Source organism: Geotrypetes seraphini, chromosome 8, assembly GCF_902459505.1.
Source record: "Geotrypetes seraphini chromosome 8, aGeoSer1.1, whole genome shotgun sequence".
NCBI lineage: Eukaryota > Metazoa > Chordata > Amphibia > Gymnophiona > Dermophiidae > Geotrypetes > Geotrypetes seraphini.
In genome coordinates, this window is record NC_047091.1 from 74,853,780 (window position 1) to 74,873,531 (window position 19,752).

Sequence of the window (19,752 nt, forward strand, 5' to 3'; positions counted from 1 at the left end):
GGAAGCATATAAACATGTAGTGTGGATAGGATGGAAGAGAATAATCCCCACCCTATTCCTGGCAGTCTACCAGGGTCTTAAGATATAAACACACATAAGAGAAGAAAGGGACACGAAATCCATTATCTGCATGATTTCATGTTTAGTATTACAGAGGAAGGGGGATAGGAGGTGTGCTTATAAAGCTGTTGAATTCTTCCTTTTATTCCTTGGACTTGGGGGTGATGCTGTACATGATTTCCTTCAAAAGTGGGGGCATGGGATGAAAGGCACCTGGGGGAGGCAGAGAGAGCTGCTCTGTACCCCAAAACCCAGGCCTAGCAATATGAAAACATAAACAGATCATGGGGTCATCTCTTTTCTGTACACCCTGATGGGATCCTCAAGAAGAGGACTGGAGGGTGTTCTAGACTCCAGCCTCCTCTTTTTATTAGCTCTGCACAGGTGCCCCACTCTCAAGGACAGCAGGAACAGCCCTTTGCTATTAAGATGATTGGTGCCACCTGCTGGACTGGTCTAGAACCTCACACAGATATCAACAAGAACAAATACCGTAAGTCACAGGAGATACCTTTTTAATGGATCAATTCACACACTTCTTACTTAGCTTTCAAGAGCCAATGTTCTTTCCATCAAGTCAAAATAGAATGAGCAAGCCAAGGGAAAAGAAAATGTTGTCCTAATATATAAGGAAGTTCCAGGACATGTGAAGAAAGCTAAGCTTGTCAAAGCTAGTCAGAAATGTATTAAGTGAGCCCAATAAAAGAAATCTCCTACAATTTGCTTGCAGACATTTATTTCTAAGTTGTCACATGGACCAATAAGGCACCACAAACTTTAAGGTAGCAAAGTGCTTGCTGGCAAATAAGGGGCCACAGGTCTACCTAGTGTGTACCAAGTCCACTGTATCACAGAGCCTCCTCCTTCTTTCCCTCACCTTCAGGTTCCCTTTTCTGGAATTCAGTCCTTAACCTCAGGGAGTTCCCTCAAGAGTGTGTCTTGTTCATTTTTGCTGATGTGTCTAGCTGGTCACTGATGTCATCAGAATGAGGTAAAAGATCATTTTTTTAAAAGGCTGAAGTGAATTTTATATAAACTAAAACTGAGCCTAGCCAAAAAAAAGGGGACTTTAGGCATAAGAGGGATAGAGACCATGACTATAAGATATTCTAGTCCCTGAATCTGCCTCGGTTTTTTGGGTGACTTTGGGGTGACTTTATCTTCCTGTGCCACTATTCCAGTCCGCATCTCTTGCCACCAGTTCTGTATTTGAATCTGAGATCAGTCACATTATCTTCCAGTGACCTGGTTCTGATTCTCAGATCTGACCCAACTCCTTAAGTAACTATGAGTCAGTTACTTTATCTCTCAATCCATCACAGTAGCGACACTTCTTTTTTTAATATCCTTATGCCCCTGAGGAAATTTTTGTGCCATCTGAGAGAAATGCACTGCCATAGCATGCACCTCAGAAGTGGCTGTATTAATTGCATCTGAATCATTACACTGTAAAGGTTCTTAAGGTCCCGTCTGAAGAGCAAATGCTGTATAATATTACTAGCTAGCTTCTTGAAGCTTGAGCTTGCAGCTTATGTCTGTTCACACTCTACAGCAATTTCTAGAATCAATTTGGTGGCCCCTTTCCTCTTCCTTCCAGAGGTTTAGCTGATCCGACACTTTTCCTTCCTGCTCAGTCTCCTGCGTCTCTGCTCCAAGCCCCTCTCCAGCCGCTCGTCCTCCTCCAGACCCCTACAAAGATACAGCAGCGAAAAAAAAATCCCAATCAGAAAATATACACTAACAGAAAATTAGTTGAACCTCTGACCGTAGAAGCAAGCCACTCACCGCCTCTCCTTGGTATCCAGGTCTCGCACAAGTTCATCTCGCTGGTTCACCAATGACACCAGTTCCTCCAGAAGCAGTTGCTCCCGCCTCTGCTGGGCCTCGGTCTTCTGCCAGTCTGTGGTACAAAATAAGGAAGCTTGGAGTTATGGCAGGGGTGTCAAAGTCCCTCCTCAAGGGCCGGAATCCAGTCGGGTTTTCAGGATTTCCCCAATGAATATGCATGAGATCTATTAGCATACAATGAAAGCAGTGCATGCAAATAGATCTCATGCATATTCATTGGGGGAAATCCTGAAAACCCGACTGGATTGTGGCCCTCTATGAGGGACTATGACACCCCTGGGTTATGGAATGGTAAGAACAGGCCATCTTTGGTGCAACTGTGACTCCACAATGCCACTTACTCTCTTCCCAGTCCTGCCTCCCCCACCTTCTCCCCCAGCTCCTTCAGATCATTATTTTCTACAACTACTTAAGGAGTATGAGGTAAGAAACATTATATGATCAGTGTCCTAATGCTACAAGAGGAGATGAGAATGGCAGCCTACTCTCTGTCTCCCCAAACTCTTCTATATATCCATAGGTCCAGTTGCAGTCTCTGTCCATTCCTCTCTTGTTACTGCTCTTTGCTGGATTCATTTCTGCCAATTTGTACTGTTGAATTGTCTTTTAATTCAGGAAAGTATTTTATTAAATCAGAGATAAAAATACTGTATATACACATTTCAGTAATAACATGTAACTACTGGACCAAAACCAATAATTGATAGTCATTGCTGGATAACAGCCAAAGCCATCTCTGAAAGTGAGTAGAGAACAATATAACTTCCAATTTAAATTTTTTTTTCAAAAGTATGTAGAACAAACAGTACCCCAATGTGTTATAGCATTAGATCATTCATCATACCCACAAGGTCAGACTGACATCCAAATTTTAGTTTGCACTTGAACTTTCTAATTGAGATGGAAGGGAGGTGCAGGCGGTATCTGACAGGGCAGGGCTCCAAAATGACACACCAATCTACTAGAAAAGATAATATCAAGGTAAGAACCTAATCTGTTTTTCTAGTTCAATAAGTGTGTCATTCTGGACATACAAAAGCTGACTTGTAACACTGAGGACCCAAAAGTGGAATCCACCCTTGCTGCTACATCTACTTTGTAAAACTTGGAGAATGCATTTAGAGTCACTGCCTTAAAATATCTCCTTGGGAGAGACCGCCCAAGCTTCCGCCCACAAAGAAGCCATACTTCTATTCACATGTGCCTTTATGGAGAATGGTGGCTGTTTTCCACAGTCAATATATGCTGATGAAATGACCTTATAGATCCATCTGGAACTCATGGCCTAGGAAGTTGGTGTGCTACAACTAGCCTGATTAGTGAGCACAAAAAGATGGTCAGATAGCCTGATGATGTTGGTGACTTCCAGATATCACAGAAGCACTCTTCGCACATCCGTTTTCAGAATCTGGTCCTCCTTCCTCGAACCTGTGAACTGGAACGCTGGCAATCTGACCTCCTGATTGACATGGAAAGCCAAAACAACCTTCGTCAAAAAGGACGGAACTGTGTGCAAAGAAACTCCAGCCTCTGTGAACTTGCAGCCTCTGTGAACTCCAGCCTCTGTGAACTTGCAAGAAAGAGCCTGTGTCTCTGAGACTCTTCTTGCTGCCGTAACAGCCACAAGAAAAATAGTCTTGAGTGTCAGATTCATCAAGGATGCTACCTTCAGCGGCTGATAAGGGGCCTGACTGAGACCTTGCAAAACTACTTTAAGCTTCCATGAGGGAAACAGTTGTTTACCGGTTGCCTGAGCTGCAGCGCTCTCTTTAGGAATCTGGCTATATCCGGATGAGACACCAACAAAGCCCTGAAATAATAGAGTCCCATAACTTGGACCCTAAAGGATGCCACTGTAAGCCCCTAGTCAAGGCTAGCCTGGAGGAAGGCTAACACCATGGACTTCAGAGCAAAGAAAGGCTCTGTCTTCTCTTTAATGCACCAGGGCTGGAAAGTATCCCATGCCATAGCATAAGCAGGGACCGTCGTAGACTATTGGCTTGAGGCAGAGTAGCAATGACCACCTCTGAGTATCCCTTGTGCACTAACATTGCACACTTAAGAGCCATGCCATAAGAGCAAAGTGATCTGGATTTTCTATGACCACTGGGCCCTGAAATAGAAGACTGGGTAGTACCTGCAATCTGAGACCCTGGTCCTTCTGAAGACATACTAGGCCCATGTGGCCAATCCAGTGCTACGAGGACTGCTCTCTCTGTGTGATGTGCTATTCTGTGAAATATGTGCCCTATCATAGATCATGGAAGAAACACATACAAGAGTTTATTTTTTGGCTACGGCTAGACTTTGTTGCTGGCCTTGATCTTCAACTGAAGAAGTCTTCTTGTTTCTTGCCATAGCCATCAGATCGAAAGTTGGTCATCCCCATCAAAGATTGATGGACTGGAACACTGATGCAGATAACATCCATTCTCCAGGTCTAAAGTCTGCCCGTTGAGGTAATTTATTTATTCAATTTTCTATACCGTTCTCCCAGGGGAGGTCAGAACAGTTTACATGAATTTATTCAGGTACTCAAGCATGTTTTCCTGTCTGTCCTGGTGGGCTCACAATCTATCTAATGTACCTGAGGGAATGGGGGGATTAAGTGACTTGCCCAGGGTCACAAGGAGCAGCGTGGGTTTGAACCCACAACCTCAGGATGCTGAGGCTGTAACTTTAACCACTGCGCCATACTCAGCCTGGACATTGTCAGCTACCGTGGAGATCACCTGTAGGTGTAGCTCTGCCCACCAAAACAATAAGTGGGCTTTCAGTCTCTGCTGCACACTCTTGGTGCCTCCTTGGCGACTGATATACACTACTGCTGTAGCATTGTCCGACAAGACTGAAACCACCTGTCCTTCCAGACCCTTCACTAGCTTTTGTAATGCCAGTCGAATGGCCTGAAGCTCCATTTTCTCTGGGAGGCTTACCACCACCCCTGGACTGGGCATCTGTTGCAATGGACTCCTTAGCTGAACAGGCTGGCATCCATTGTAAGAATCACCCACAAAGTTATTCTGAGGAGCATGCCCTGTAATAATGACTGTGGATGGAGCCACCAACTCATACTGTAGCAGGATTCCTGAGTCCATGGGAGAGTCATTTGAAGGGGGTCCTTTTGTGGAGACCACCGAGACAGTAGTGCATTCTGGAGAGGACCCATGTGAGCCTTCGCCCATGGGATCATATCTATAGTGGCTGCAATGGAGCCAGATGGAGCTGGCTTGGCCAGCATGTCTGTTATTTGAGTGCAGAGCTTCTGTCTGTATGCCTCTGGAAGATAGACCTGGCCTTCTGCCATGTTGAATAGTACTCCATGGGAATTCCAGGGATTGGGATGGAACCAGTTGGCTCTTTCAAAAATTCACTCTCCAGCCCAGGCTCTGCAAGACCTGGACTACTTGAGCCACTGCTTGTTTCCCTTCCAAAAACACTCATATCAGGATGCCACAGAAAAAGACATGGGCTGCATTCTCACTACGCTCAGAATAGAACACTGAGTGGAAGGGGCCTGCTGGGAGTCTAACTGTAACTCCGACAGGGAGTCAGTATTGAGCTCTAATTGTGCCGAAGGCTTGAACAGCCAGCATACTGTGGGATCATCCGCATGGTTGAGGGAAACTACTGCTACCAGCTCCTGCTTGTGACCCTATATCTCCTGGCAGGGAAGACTCGCTCTGTGACAGCAAGAGCATACAGACTGATCCCCTGTCCTCTGAGTCCCTGTCAGAAAGGTCCACAGGATCCTGGTCAGCCACTGCTAATGACTCTGATGCACCCTGGGAGCTCAAGCCCCCTTGAACGACCCCAGGCTCGCTCCCAGACCTCATATGAGGTTCCCAGCTATCCAAATAAGGTCTCTACATCAACATAACAAATTCAGGAGAAAAGGCCTTACTAGGCATCACTTTAGGTAACACCATCTCTTGGGCTCCATAGCTCCATGCTCTTATGCTTAGGTATGCCACTGTTCTGGGGTTCTGGGAGGGATTTTCTCATAGTAGACAGGACCCCCAGAGGTTCCTCAGCCCTAAAGACCAAAGGGAGGCTAAGCCCAATGCACCCGCCTCCCCTTCATGTGCTGCACGGCACATGGTGCAAGGGCGCTCTTTCAGCTTTCAACCAGTGTAAAGTAGGCATGGATTATGGGTAAAAGAGCATAAGGACTCCATCTCTTCCAGTTTTGAGGCAAAACGAGGTGATTTGAAGGGTCTGGAGAACTTTGAAAAAATTGGGAAATCCTAGACGGCCATCGTGGCAGCATTTTGGTACCACAAAATGGCTCAAAAATACCTTAACTAAAAGTATAAAACTCAGAAAACAGGATTTTAGAGATGGGGGACCCTAGAGGATGTAACAGAAACCTTTAAAAATAGGATTTTCAGACATGTGCTCTGAAGATGCTGCAGCCTACCTCAGCTCTAAGTAGTAGCTGGATCTGGGAGAAGAATCCCTGCCTCAATCAGCCAGTCCTCCAAACACTGAGATCTTCAGGCTGTCTGTTGGAATGAAGTTGGACTAATCATCAACCCCTGTGGAACTACGCATGCGAAGGGGTAAGGCGAAATGGAAAATGGCATTCTGAAGAGCTCCACTAAGCCCCCAGCAGATGCCTAACAGCCTATGCTCAAGTCCCTGTGATTCAGTAGGCGAGCTAAGCAACTAGGGATACGGACCCCGAGCTCCATAATAGGGCTGGCCAAACAGGTCCCCATGAGATTAACCTGCTGACTACAGACCCAACTTTGCTTCTTCACCACACAGGCAGAGTTGTTTCCTCACTGGGGTGCTCTAGAGCACCGATAGTCACAAAAACAACATGAAAAATACCGAAAATAGTAAAGAAATATACAGAGTAGATCAGAAAGACACCTTCCGGCTCATGTGCAGAAGGAGAGACTGAAGGGGGCAGCAAAGCCCTCTGGAGAAGGAGGAGGAGTTGATGCTTTGTTTCAGGGTTGTATTGGTACACCCATGTTTCATCACTAGTGATAACACGGCTCAAAACATCATCTTGCCTCTCCAAAAGGTCTTGGCAAACTTCGACTCTCCTTTGCTTTTTTCATCTGTGAGCTTCTTCAGGACCATTTTTACACACACCTTTCTCATGCTAAGATTTTCCTGTTTTTCTATCGATGTTTACTTGGTCTGCTATGCTTCTCACAGCCAACCGATGATTTTGACGCACAATTCAACGCATTTTTGCAATGTTTTTATCAGTTCTGCTCGTTACTAGCTGCCCTGACCTTTCTTCATCAGTGATGCTTTCTTGCCCCTCAGAAAAATGTTTTAATTCATTTGTACACTGCCGTTGTCTTCATGGCATTATCCCCATAAACTTGGACTAACATGTACCTGATTTCACTTCCACTCTTGCCAAGTTTAACAAAAAATTTAATGTTTATTCGTTGCTCTAATTCAAGCTCCGACATTCTCGCAATGGCACCTAACATCCATGCAACAACAATAATGAATGCCACTCAGTTAGACACCGCCACACGTCAACACGAATACAGCTGTGAGACACTGATATACCAAGGTTATGAAACCTTACCAAGCTGTTTGTATAGTGCTGCTAACGTAAGTTCACGGTAGCATACTGTATCATAATGTGTACTTTCATTTGAAAAGTTTTATTGCTGTAATTGTCTATTGCTTATGTCTGGCTTATTGTTGATGTATGCCACCTTGAATGAATTTCTTTTAAAAGGCAGTAAATAAATCCTAATATATAAATACATAAAATTAAATCAACAAGAAGCCATTTAATCCAATATGAAAATATATTCACCTATTCAACTTTGCCATCCTCCCTCCCCCGCCGTGAAACATCGGCATCTGAAAGTGCTTCTAGATATTTTTTGGAAAAAAAAGCACACATTTCTACTATTAATTTTTCAATTGCTAGATTATCCCAAGTTCTTGATAATATGGTGGGTTTTAACCTTTTGTATCCTTAGCCTTCCCTGACCCCATGACAGGTGTAAAGCCTGTCCTTTCCCAGGAGCTATGGAAAGTAAGACAACCTGTGGGACCCTCTGTATACACTGAGATAGAGAAAAAAAACAGGAAAGGTCAGACAGCAGGGAGGAAGACGAGAAGCAGATGCTGACACCAACCTTCAATGGCCATCATGGCTCGTAGTTCCCTGCTCAGCAGCTCAAACCGTCTCTCCAGGTCCTGTTCCTCTATCCTGTGAAAAAGGATGTGAGGGGAGGATTGCAGTGGCAGACAGGAGGAAAGACAAAGAGGGGCTTGTTTAGGTTCACCTGAGCTTGTAGCTGCCGCTATGATGGCTTCAGAGCCAGGTTCTAATTCCACTCACTATCACTAATTGATTGTCTGCAAAAACACCCTGGGCCAGACTTACACCGACCTTTCTCCTGCATCTATGGGAATAAAGCTTTGCAAATCAGGTTGTCTCTTGCTACTCCCATTAGATTTGTGGGGTTTTGTACGCAGGAATGGGGTGGCTAATGTGAATACATGGGCACGTCCCAGGAACTAACCACCACCAGTGGCTTAACGAGGGGTGGTGGTGTCCAGAATTACACACATTCCCCCGCAGGGGGAGGCATCTCTTAAAAATGTATTCTTCCCTTACCCTCCATACCTCTTGTAGTTGTTACCAGCAGTGAGCAAGGTCTTCTACCCACTGCTACTTAGGGTTCCTGCTACTTTTTTGTTGAAATTGGCTTGGCTGGTATTGTATAAGAGGTATTGTATAATGTGTTGGCTAAGTCTGCCTTTTGACATCACTTCCTGGTCTTGCAAACAGGCCGGTGCGAACACAAGAGGAGATCCTGCTTGCTGCCAGTAACTACAAGAGGTAAGGAGTTTGGAGATGGGGGACAATGCATTTTTAAGAGACCCTCCCATGCTGGGGGGAAGAGAGATGCTGGTGCATCTGCTAAGTTGGCACCCAGGGTGCTCCACCTTCCCCTTTACTAATTTAAATACATTTTTTTGTGTCACTGATAACCTAACTAGCAAAGATTTCAGCTATTTTTTCACAGAAAAAAATTGTAAAAATCCAGTCAGACAACGGCATAATTAACAACATAAGAACATAAGAAGTTGCCTCCACTGAGTCAGACCAGAGGTCCATCACGCCCAGCAGTCCGCACCCGCGGCGGCCCATCAGGTCCATGACCTGTCAAGTGGTCCCTGTCTCATCCTATAACCTATCACTACTTCTGCCCATACCCCTCAATCCCCTTATCCTTCAGGAATTTATCCAAATGAATCCCCTATTAAAAGACATACATATGAGGGAAACAGGAGACTCAGTGGAAGAATTCGAACCAATTACAGAGATACCAGGGTCCTCAGTGGTTCTGAGCTAAGAATCTGGACACCACAGTCCAGCTGTAAGGAGGGAGAGATCCAGCTGCTGCCGCCCCTCAGAGAAACTCACAGCATCTGCAACTGGTCCTGCCGTCGGATCAAGGCATTCTTCTTGTTAACCAGCGTAAACCACTCCTGGATCAGCTCTTCCTCCTTCACCTTGTTCGTCCCTTCGAAGGAATAGAGTGGCATTACTGCAGAAAACCACTTGCCCAGGGAATGTAGCTCTATTCTCCATTAGCCTCCACTTTTCCTCCCTCCTTCCACCACATACCTGATTCCATGAGGTGTCGCAGCTGTTTCTCTACCATGGCAGCACGGCTGTCAATCTGTCCTTGCTCATTATCCAGTGCCTGCAACTCTGAAAGGACATACTGACTAATATCCCGGAAATGCTGCTGAAAGGTAAGGAGGGAGAGGTGAGAGCTCACATTACAGACTGAAGCAGCTGAGACATCGCCTCCCCACAGATTTATCTTATGTTCCCCCATTCCCCAGCACATGAATCAATTCCATTATTTGGCATGAGAAGTTAGCCTTGATCAGCGATATTATAATAAAGCTCAGCAGAGTAAAAGACCTGTAACACTCCAGAAAAATACCAAAAATTAGCAGAAACTCGAAGTCTCTTGAGGTTTTGCAGAATCAGGCCTAGGACTGTTCAGGTTAAATATTCCCTACATCCCTTGCCCAAACCTTATAACACAACCCAGCCTACCGGCGTCTCTTCCTCAGTGGCCTGTAGTGCTGCTATGGGGACCCGTGGTGGCTCGTCCTCTGGAGTAAGGCTGGAAATTTTTGAGTCTGAGAAGACAGAAGGAAAAGGGGTTATGGAGTTGTGCTCAACAGGGGGCTGCCATTCTGCCAAGAAAGCACAGTCACCAGCATGTAAAGTGGGTAGGGATAATATATTTTTTGGATTGCTAGTAGCTGTTACATAGAGGCCATGGGATCCTTCAGGATGAATGGAAACAAGGAAGGGGTTGTAGTTCCATGTGCCTTGGTCCAGCATCATTCACTACGCAGAAATAAGAGTTGCTTACCTGTAATGGTAGTTCTCCTTGGACAGTTGATCTTACAGCCAAATGGTGACGTTACTGGGACAGAACCCACTTGTGTGACTGTACAAGTCACCTGTCCATGGAGAATTATGCCATAAGCCTGGCTGTTTTTCCATGCCTTCCCTCCTGACATCCATCCTTCATAAGAAGAATTTACCTAATGCTTAAGAACATAAGATTAGCCATACTGGGTCAGAAAAATGGTCCATCTAGCAAAGTATTCTGTTTCCACAGTGGCTAATCCAGGTCACAAGTACCTAGCAAAAACCCAAATAGTAGCAATGTTGCATGGTACCGATCCCAGGCAAGCAGTGGCTTCCCTCATGTCTGTCTCAATAGCAGACTATGGACTTTTCCTCTAGGAACTTTTCCAAACCATTAAAAAAAACCCCAGCTATGTTAACTGCTCTTACCACATATTCTGGCAACGTAATTCAGGGCTTAACTATTCTCTGAGTGAAAAAATGTTTCCTTCTATTGGTTTTAAAATTATTTCCCTGTAACTTCGAGTGTCCCCTAGTCTTTGTAATTTTTGATGGGAGTAAAAAAATCGATCCACTTATACCCATTCTACATCTCTCAGGATTTTGTAGACTTCAATCGTATCTCCCCCTCAGTTATCTCTTTTCCAAGCTGAAGAGCCCTAACCATCTTTAGCCTTTCCTCATGCAAGAAGAGTTCCATCCCCTTTATCATTCTGGTCGCTCTTCTTTGAATCTCTTCTAATTCCACTATATCTTTTTTGAGATACGGTGACCAGAATTCAATGCAATACTCAAGGTGTGGTCACACCATGGAGTGATACAGAGGCATTATAACATTCTTAATCTTATTTACCATCCCTTTTCTAATAATTCCTAGGATCTCGTTTGCTTTTTTGGCTGCCACCACATATTGGGCAGAAGGTTTGAGCACATTGTCTACAATAACACCCATATATTTTTCTTGGACGCTGACCTTCAAGGTGGACCCCAGCATCTGGTAACTATGATTTGGGTTATTCTTCCCGATGTGCATCTCTTTGCATTTGTCCACATTTGGATGCCCATTCTTTCAATTTCCTTATATTAAGATGATCAATAGAATGAAGGAAGAAATGAAGCTCACCCATTTTTGACTGCTGAGGGGAGGGGGAAGGTGTTGGTGAGGGAGCAGGTGTTGCCTTTGGTGTCCCTGAGATTTGTACTTCACCGCTGGAATCCTAAGAAACAAAATGAATATTCATTACAGACACTCAAGTTAAAAGTAAATAGAGATGAAGCACAAAAGAGAGGCAAAATAGACAAGGAGACAGATTACATCATAACCAAAAAAACCCAGCTATTATTAGCTACATGATAACCAAGAGATATCTCCTTGTTAACATTGAATATAGTCCATCTTTGTGTCATAGACACAAATTCTGGATCACATTCCTTGACTAGAAGCATCTGAGGACACATATGTTGATTATAAGAAATGTCATACTAGGCAGAATCAAAGATCCAATAACTCCAGTATCCTGTTTCTAACAGTGGCCAATTCAGGTCACAAATACCTGACAGGATCAATAAAAGTTTTTAAGATTCCATGCTACATATCTCTGGGGATAAACAGTTGCTGTCCCCAGATGTACCTTAATTACAGTTTAAGAACTTTTCCTCCAGTATGCTTCTCCCACCTTTTACCTCACCCCACCTTCAAATAGAAAAGACATTCATGGAAAGACACTTACCAGCTCCAAGCCTTCTGATTTCTGTCGGCTGCCCTCCACTGGAAAAGGTCCTGACTCGTTTTCTTCCATTGACAGAGAAGACTCACTTTTCAGCCGTGAGCGTCTCTTCTTGACCAGGTCAGCATCTCTTACATGGGAGAACCCAGACTTACTGCTGTGTGTCCGCAGAGGGGCCACAGGGACCCCCTGATTACCTAATGAGATAGAGCGCTGCAACTTTTCACGTTCTCCCCAGCCTCCTATGGTTTCAACTTCCTCTTCTTGTCGATGCTCCCTTTTCTCTGACCCACTAAATTTCTCCCCATTCAATTTCAGTCTCTTGGTCCTGGGTGGGGGTAACGGGTCCATAAGCTTCCCTGACCCCTGTCCCTCAGTCACAATACCATTGACTTTCACTAACCCCTTATCTTCCCCAGCTGCCTCGGACTTGGCAACACTCCCAGAATCCCTTGCATCAGAAGTGTCTGCAGAAGGCACCTCAGTTCTTTTGGTGTCAACACTCACTTGAGAAGACACGGTTCTTGAGGAAGGCGGTACCTCCAAGAGGCAGGTCAAATCCTCCAGGTTCTCCATACTCTTCCTTAGACATTTCACCTCAGATTTTTTCTCATTCGCCTTTAAGCCAATGACCCCTGCAGTACTGTTCTGGATCTTCCCTGAGTAGAACTTGGCTGGGTCCATTGGAAAAGCATCATCTGTGTCCAACTTGCCCACCTTGTAAGTGCTCTGGCTGCTATTTTTCTCAATCTGAATCACATTTAGCTCTTGTCCAGTGAAAAAGTTGTGGATCTGCCACAGATAGGTCATGACAATCAGCTTGTCTGGCACAGAGAGGTAGACCATCTCGGCTGGATCCAGGAGCCGGGAGATTCCCAGGCTTTCAAAGCCATCAAATGCCTGGAGAAATGAAAGAGGAATGCAGGAAAGGCTTAACGTCTGAGAGCACAAGGGAGAAATGATTATCCATAATTATTGCCCCCCAACTCTCTTGATTCTGCAGCCATGGAAAGGGATGCAAAATTGGATGTTTCATTGGAATTTCCATAGGGATCAGAGGACGTCAACCACTTCCTCGATACTTTCTGGGGAAGTGATACAGTGCAATCCTGAAGACCACCTATTTCTCTCCAGCCAAGAGGGCAAGTGAGAGGTAGGGGGCAAGGAATGGGGAAGGAGTGTGGCGCAGTGGTTAAAGCTATAGCCTCAGCACCCTGCTCCTTGTGACCCTGGGCAAGTCACTTAATTCCCCCATTGCCCCAGGTACATTAGATAGATTGTGAGCCTGCCAGGACAGATAGGGAAAAATGCTCAGTATCTGAATAAATTCATGTAAACCGTTCTGAGCTCCCCTGGGAGAACAGTCTAGAAAATTGACTAAATGAATGAAATGTAGGAAACATGTCTGGAGATAAGAGCACAGTTAAGGAAGTGAGAGTCAGGTGATGTGGGGGAGGCAAGGAAAGCACAACTGGGTAGATAGGAGCAGTGGCATAGTAAGGGGAGGGCGGACTGCCTTAGGCACCATCTTTGGTGAGGGGGGGTGCGCTGGCACCTATCCTCCTCTCTGCGCCCCCACGTACCTCTTTAAATGTTCACCAGTGCGAGCAGCATCTTCCACTTGCTACTCGTGCCAGCCTCAGCTCGCTTCTGACATCACTTCCTGGTTGCAGGTGGAAGATGCTGCTCATGCTGGTGAACATTTCAAGAGGTACGTGGAGGAAGGTGCAAAGCGCTGTGATACCAGGCACCGCCCTCCCTCCCTACGCCACTGGATGGGAGAGCAAATAAGAGTAAGTGAATGGGGCAAGGGGAGGACAAGGGAATTGGTGTTGTTGTGGAGTGTGAGAGCATTAGGGGGAGAAATGAAAGTGAGGCAATATGGGGAGCTGTGGAGATCAAATGAAAGTACAGGGAGAGAATGGGAGACTGAAGGGGTATGAAGTGTGAGTAAAATAAGGGAACAGTGTAGGGAGGAGAGGTGTGATCTTGGATTCCCCTCACTTCTTCTCCTCCTACCCCCAAGTTCCTTTTCTTCCCTCTCCTCTTCCAACTTCTCAGACAACAGTGCAGGGACAAGAGAAAGATGGCTCCCTGATCCAGCATTGCATCAATAATCACCTCAGGATCATTCTTACCATTCTTTCCCCCCAGTCCACCATCATTCACAAACACATATGCCTGGTATTATCCAACACTAAAATCCAACATCAATAACATCAGTGAATACTATTTTTATTTTTAAGATTGTGGATCCTCAGATGGCTAAATCAGCATAAAGAATGCTTACAAACTAGCTGCGCTTGAAGCTATTACCAAGCCCACATCTTCATTGGTCCGGCCTTAATTTTTTATCAAAATAAAGTTTTGCTGTTGTTTTCAGCGGAGATAATTTCAACAGTGATCAATATTTTGAATAATATACTTACCCCTGACCAAGAAAATGTACTGAATCTTGGTTTGGGATTTGTTCTATCAGTTGGTTATGATGTCTTCCAAACAAGAATAACAATTGATTGGTTTTTGAGAAAACTACAGTTGAAAGTATATTTTTTTTTCACTTTCATAGTGCATCAAACATATTGCTGGTAACACCCAAATCTTTGTGTCCTCTGGGCCCTCTGCACCCTAATATTGTGACTTTTCAAGATATAATATTGAAAGAACATCAAAAGTTTGAACAACAAGCCACAACCTCAGTTAGGCTTATAGTATTTCATACATAGAATGGCAGGTCCTTCAAAAAATTGCTTCTTGATTCTGAATTAGTTATCTTGAGGGTGATAAAGTTAGAGCCATTGTGGTACAACCCGGGGGCCAATTTAAGGGAAGTCTATCGTCAGCTTGATGATTTGGCTCATTATGCTAAATTGGATTATGACCTCACTAATGATGTAATGAGTGAGATCGGCCAGTTGGCAGTAGTTGCTTTGATACTAACATCTACAGAAGTTGAGTTTTTGTGTGAAAAACATCCAGTGACCTCCTAAGATATATATATATTTTTTTTTTTTTAACAAAAATTCATACAACTTTAAATTAGCCTCTATGAAAAATTTTGTTTAAAAATCTGTGAACATCTTTTTGTGAGTAGTATCTTCAGGATACTACTCACATGTTTTGTCTTTGGTCTCATAGGAGAAGGTACAAGATAATTGGTGGCTTGTAACAATGGATGTCACAACCCTATATACTATGATTCCGCCGGAGGGAGGCATATATGTTTTGAAGAAGGAAACAAAATAGGGTCCCTGCTATTTTTTTTTGCTGAAATTGGCTCGGCTGGTATGTATAAGAGCTATTTTTGTTTAATGGAGTTTTCTATTAACCAATTCATGGCATTGAGATGGGAGAATCTTTGATTCCATCATTAGCAGATCTAGAGGTACAAAAGATATACGAGTCTGATTATTTCCAATATGTATGACTTGCATGATGATATTTTTTAAATGGACATCTACTGAAACAGCATTATATGACTTTAATAAATGACTGAACTCTTTAGATCCATGCATTCAATTTACAGCTATGTACAGTAGTGAAACTATGAATTTTCTAGATATCCTGTATTTCACCGCATAAAGGCCACCCCTTTGCATAGGCCGCACCCATGTATAGGCCGCAGAAAAGGGTGTTTAAAAAACGGAAGATAAGCCGCCCCATGGTATTAGCCGTGGCTTATCTTCCGGTACTTCTCCTGCCTTTTTCATTCATCCCCTCCACCCCAGTACCTTTTCCGGAAGCCCCCTCGCTGGCACACGGCTCAGGTCTCCAGCGATGCAGGGCAGCCGTAATCTCTTCATCATCTGGCCTGCCCTCGCACCGTCCACTGAGTGGCCGACGTCAGCTCTCGCGGGACTCGTGAGAACTGACCTCAGCCACTCAGCAAGCAATGCAGGGACAGACTGGATGGCTGTATGGGTTGACAAAGGGCTCCTTTTACGAAAGTGCGCTAGCGTTTATAGCGCACGCACCAGATTAGTGCGCGCTAGCCGAAAAACTACCACCTGCTCAAGAGGAGGTGGTAGTGGCTAGCGCACGCGCTATTCCGTGCGTTAAGGCCCTAACGCGCCTTTGTAAAAGGAGCCCAAAGTCTCCCCATTAGCCAATTTTTGCAATTGCAAAGAATTTGTTCAAGTTTGGATGAATACCAGTTTCAGGCTAAGTTGTTGAGAAGCAGATTTTTTTACAGTGCGGATATCTTAGTAATGTTATTAATTCACTGTTTTTAAGAGCTAGATATGCTCAGCGTGAACTGCTGTTAGAGTACACACAGAAGAGAGAAACTCCAGATCTAGTCCTTGTTCCAAAAGCGTTCCTTCTTCTCATCTAAAACATAGTAGATGACTGCAGATAAAGACACAAATGGTCCATCCAGTCTGCCCAACCTGATTCAATTTAAATTTATTTATTTTTTCTTCTTAGCTATTTCTGGGCAAGAATCCAAAGCTCTGCCCGGTACTGTGCTTGGGTTCCAACTGCTGAAGTCTCCGTCAAAGCTCACTCCAGCCCATCTACACCCTCCCAGCCATTGAAGATCTCCCCAGCCCATCCTCACCCAAAAGGCCATATACAGACACTGACCATGCAAGTTTGCCCAGTACTGGCCTTAGTTCTTCAATATTTACTATTATTTTCTGATTCTAGATCCTCTGTGTTCATCCCACGCTTCTTTAAACTCTGTCACCGTTTTCCTCTCCACCACCCTCTCCGTAAAGTAGAATTTCCTTATATTGCTCTTGAGTCTACCACCCCTCAACCTCAAATTATGTTCTCTGGATTTACCATTTTCCTTTCTCTGGAAAAAATGTTGTTCTACTTTAATATCTTTCAAGTATTTGAACGTCAGAATCATATCTCCTCTGTCCCTACTTTCTTCTAGGGTATACATATTCAGGGCTTCCAGTCTCTCCCCATATGTCTTCTGGCACAAACCTCCAATCATTTTCTTCACCCTCCTCTGGACCGCTTCAAGTCTTCTTACGTCCTTTGCTAGATACGGTCTCCAAAACTGAACACAATACTCCAAGTGGGGCCTTACCAATGACCTGTACACGGGCATCAACACCTTCTTCCTTCTACTGGCTAAGCTTCTCTTTATACAGCCACCGCCTTGTCACAATGTTTTTTCACCTTTAGATCTTCAGACACTATCACCCCAAGGTCCCTCTCCCCATCTGTGCACATCAGCCTCTCGCATCCCAGCATATACGGTTCCTTCCGATTATTAATCCCCAAATGCATTACTCTGTATTTCTTTGCATTGAATTTTAGTTGCCAGATATTAGACCATTCCTCTAACTTTTGCAGATCTTCGATTAATAAAGATCATATTGCATCATTGGCATGTGATACAACTATTAGGATATTTTCTAGAAAGACCCACATTTGCCTATCAATGGAATACCAATGTTGGTGAATTAGTGAATTCAATGATAAGGACACTGCAAAAACAAAGAGCTCAGGAGTCTCTATCAGGTATGCCCTCACTGCCAATGGTGTAAATATTCTATGGTGGGGGCATTGGTGTAGTGAGGGTAGGAGGTGCCTGGGGTGGTGGCAACCCCTGCACCCTCCTTTCACTCCTTCAGTACCAAACACCTCGCTCCTTCCATGCCCCCACACCACCCTTGCAACCTCCCTTCCCACCCCCGTTCCTCTTTAAATCTTCACCAGAGCAAGCAGCTTCGCTGGCCTGCTGTTCACGCTGGTGTTGTCTTTCCCTTTGCTGTCACTTCCTGGCCCCGATGACCCGGAAGTTATTTCAGAGGCAGCCAGGCTGGCGCGAGCAGCAGGCTAGAGTAGTAGCTCGCACTGGGCGAAGATTTTAATGAGGTAAAGGAGGAGGGGAAGGGAGGGCGCGAGTGTGGCTTGGGGGGGGGGGGGTGGAAAGGTGCTGGTGCCCCCACCCAGACAGCATCCAAGTTGGTCTGCCCCCTCCCCCGTACCCCCCTTTACTACGCCACTGTTTGTAAGCATTCTTTATGCTGACTTAGCCATCTGTCTTCAAAAAAATAGTACACTTCTCCCTCCGTATTTGAGGTTTCAGCAATCGCGGTTTCGATTATTCATGGTTTTTAGCTTGCTGGCTCCTCCCCCCTCCCCCCCAATTATGTCAGCTTGCATAGAGAAATCACTGATTCCAAGGGTTTACAGAGAAAATCGCTGATTCCCGGCACTTTCTTCACCGTGTTTTGCCTCTCCTTCAGTAACAGGCCAAGTCTCCCACCATGTTATTCACGGTTTCACCATATTTACAATGGTTTTTAATAGAAAACAGCGAATAACATATAAAAAAGTTATTTGAGGTTTTTCTGAATTCACGGGTCTGTTAATCCCCTATCACAGTGAATACAGAGGGAGAAGTGTATTCACTGGTGTTATAGATGTTGGAGTTTGCAGAGGGATTCGTTTCACCAGTAAAAATTAGTCATATGATAGCATAGTTGTAGAACTGGTATTATTTAACAGCATTATTTCTCCCCACCTCCCAATGTTGTTATATCTCCTGTCCATGCTCACAGAAACATATCTTGGATTATACAAAACCATCGTTTCCTTCGCCCTTCATTCCAGAAAATCATTCAATTATCCAAAATTGGTATTTTCTCATTTCTCCCCTCCTAAACCACAGACAAGCATGCTCCCCTCACCTTTTTGTTATTCTGTTTGATATCCAAAGGATCCAGCAATTCATAATTTCTGAGAAAAGCAGGAGAATATGAGACAGAAGATAACTCATGTGGACCAGAAAGGAAAATCAAAAGCTTCAACCTCCCCAAAGGACAAGAACGATAACCCACAAATGCTCATCTCTCCTTGGTGATAGAGGTCTTTCTCCCTGCCCTATCTCTAATTACCCCCACAACCAATCACCTCCCCCCTCAAGTAATTCTTACTCACAGCTTATCTGGGTGGAAATGGTGTAGAATGGCGCAGAATGCCAGGCCATTGCGCCAGGAGGTGGTAAAGTTGGTGATCCTCACCCCTCGGTAGTTCTTGGTGATCTCCTGACACCACTGGAGCAGCGACAGGCTGCAGCTGTGGAGGCCCGAGACACTGAGCAAGTCCACCTATGGATGAGCAAAGAGCAGCGACTAAGATTGTACAGGTTACTTGAGGTGGGAGGTGCAGGGACATGCAGCTGGCACAATGGGGAGGGGTGCTGCTAAATTTCTACCACACTTAGCTGCCCATTTCAGAGAGACTGCCACACTTTCTGGTGCAGCAGATATACAACCTGGTACGGAACGGCTACTCTAAAGATGTTACTAACAGCATACTTACTATAAGTCTACTACAAAGAAATAGGAGTCATATGAACACAGCACACAATACTAATACTGTATATGTGTATATATAATATGTGTATAGGTGCAAAAAAGTAGGATGATTGATATGGTTTAATAATGTCAGTATTGAAAACCATCTCAAAAAACTCTAACTCTATATTGTAACATCTTTATAGAAGCTCATGCATTGATTATGGTTTATTTATATCAACATGGAAAACCTTCCCAGAAAATGCTCACTTGGTATTGTAACACCTTTACAGAAGCTCATATAAACCGCTCTTAATTGACCTCCCAGTCATTAGTAGCGGTATAGAACCTTTCAATAAACATAGCTATTATCCAGTCAAAATATAGATTTAACAAGGTTATGTTAATAGATAATAACCAAATACAGTAAAGTCATTACTGAGGCAGTACATTCATA

The 19,752-nt window shown here is 44.4% G+C and overlaps 1 protein-coding gene across 3 annotated transcripts in view; it reads right to left on the reverse strand.

The window, feature by feature from the left end:
• Positions 1 to 558: 558 nt before the first annotated feature.
• The window catches only part of EHBP1L1 (EH domain binding protein 1 like 1), an 88,033-nt gene continuing 68,839 nt past the window's right edge, over positions 559 to 19,752 (reverse strand). For 2 of the 3 annotated variants that reach the window (XM_033954019.1, XM_033954021.1), the window contains exons 10-19: positions 18,937 to 19,106; positions 18,687 to 18,735; positions 12,037 to 12,933; positions 11,430 to 11,523; positions 9,980 to 10,065; positions 9,536 to 9,659; positions 9,332 to 9,431; positions 8,034 to 8,107; positions 1,846 to 1,960; positions 559 to 1,749 (exon numbers count right to left, since the gene is read on the reverse strand). In XM_033954019.1, the coding sequence (XP_033809910.1) occupies positions 1,662 to 1,749; positions 1,846 to 1,960; positions 8,034 to 8,107; positions 9,332 to 9,431; positions 9,536 to 9,659; positions 9,980 to 10,065; positions 11,430 to 11,523; positions 12,037 to 12,933; positions 18,687 to 18,735; positions 18,937 to 19,106 (1,797 nt within the window). In that variant the 3' untranslated portion in view covers positions 559 to 1,661. The remainder of the gene's footprint in view (positions 1,750 to 1,845; positions 1,961 to 8,033; positions 8,108 to 9,331; positions 9,432 to 9,535; positions 9,660 to 9,979; positions 10,066 to 11,429; positions 11,524 to 12,036; positions 12,934 to 18,686; positions 18,736 to 18,936; positions 19,107 to 19,752) is intronic. The other variant, XM_033954020.1, reaches the window with a different exon arrangement.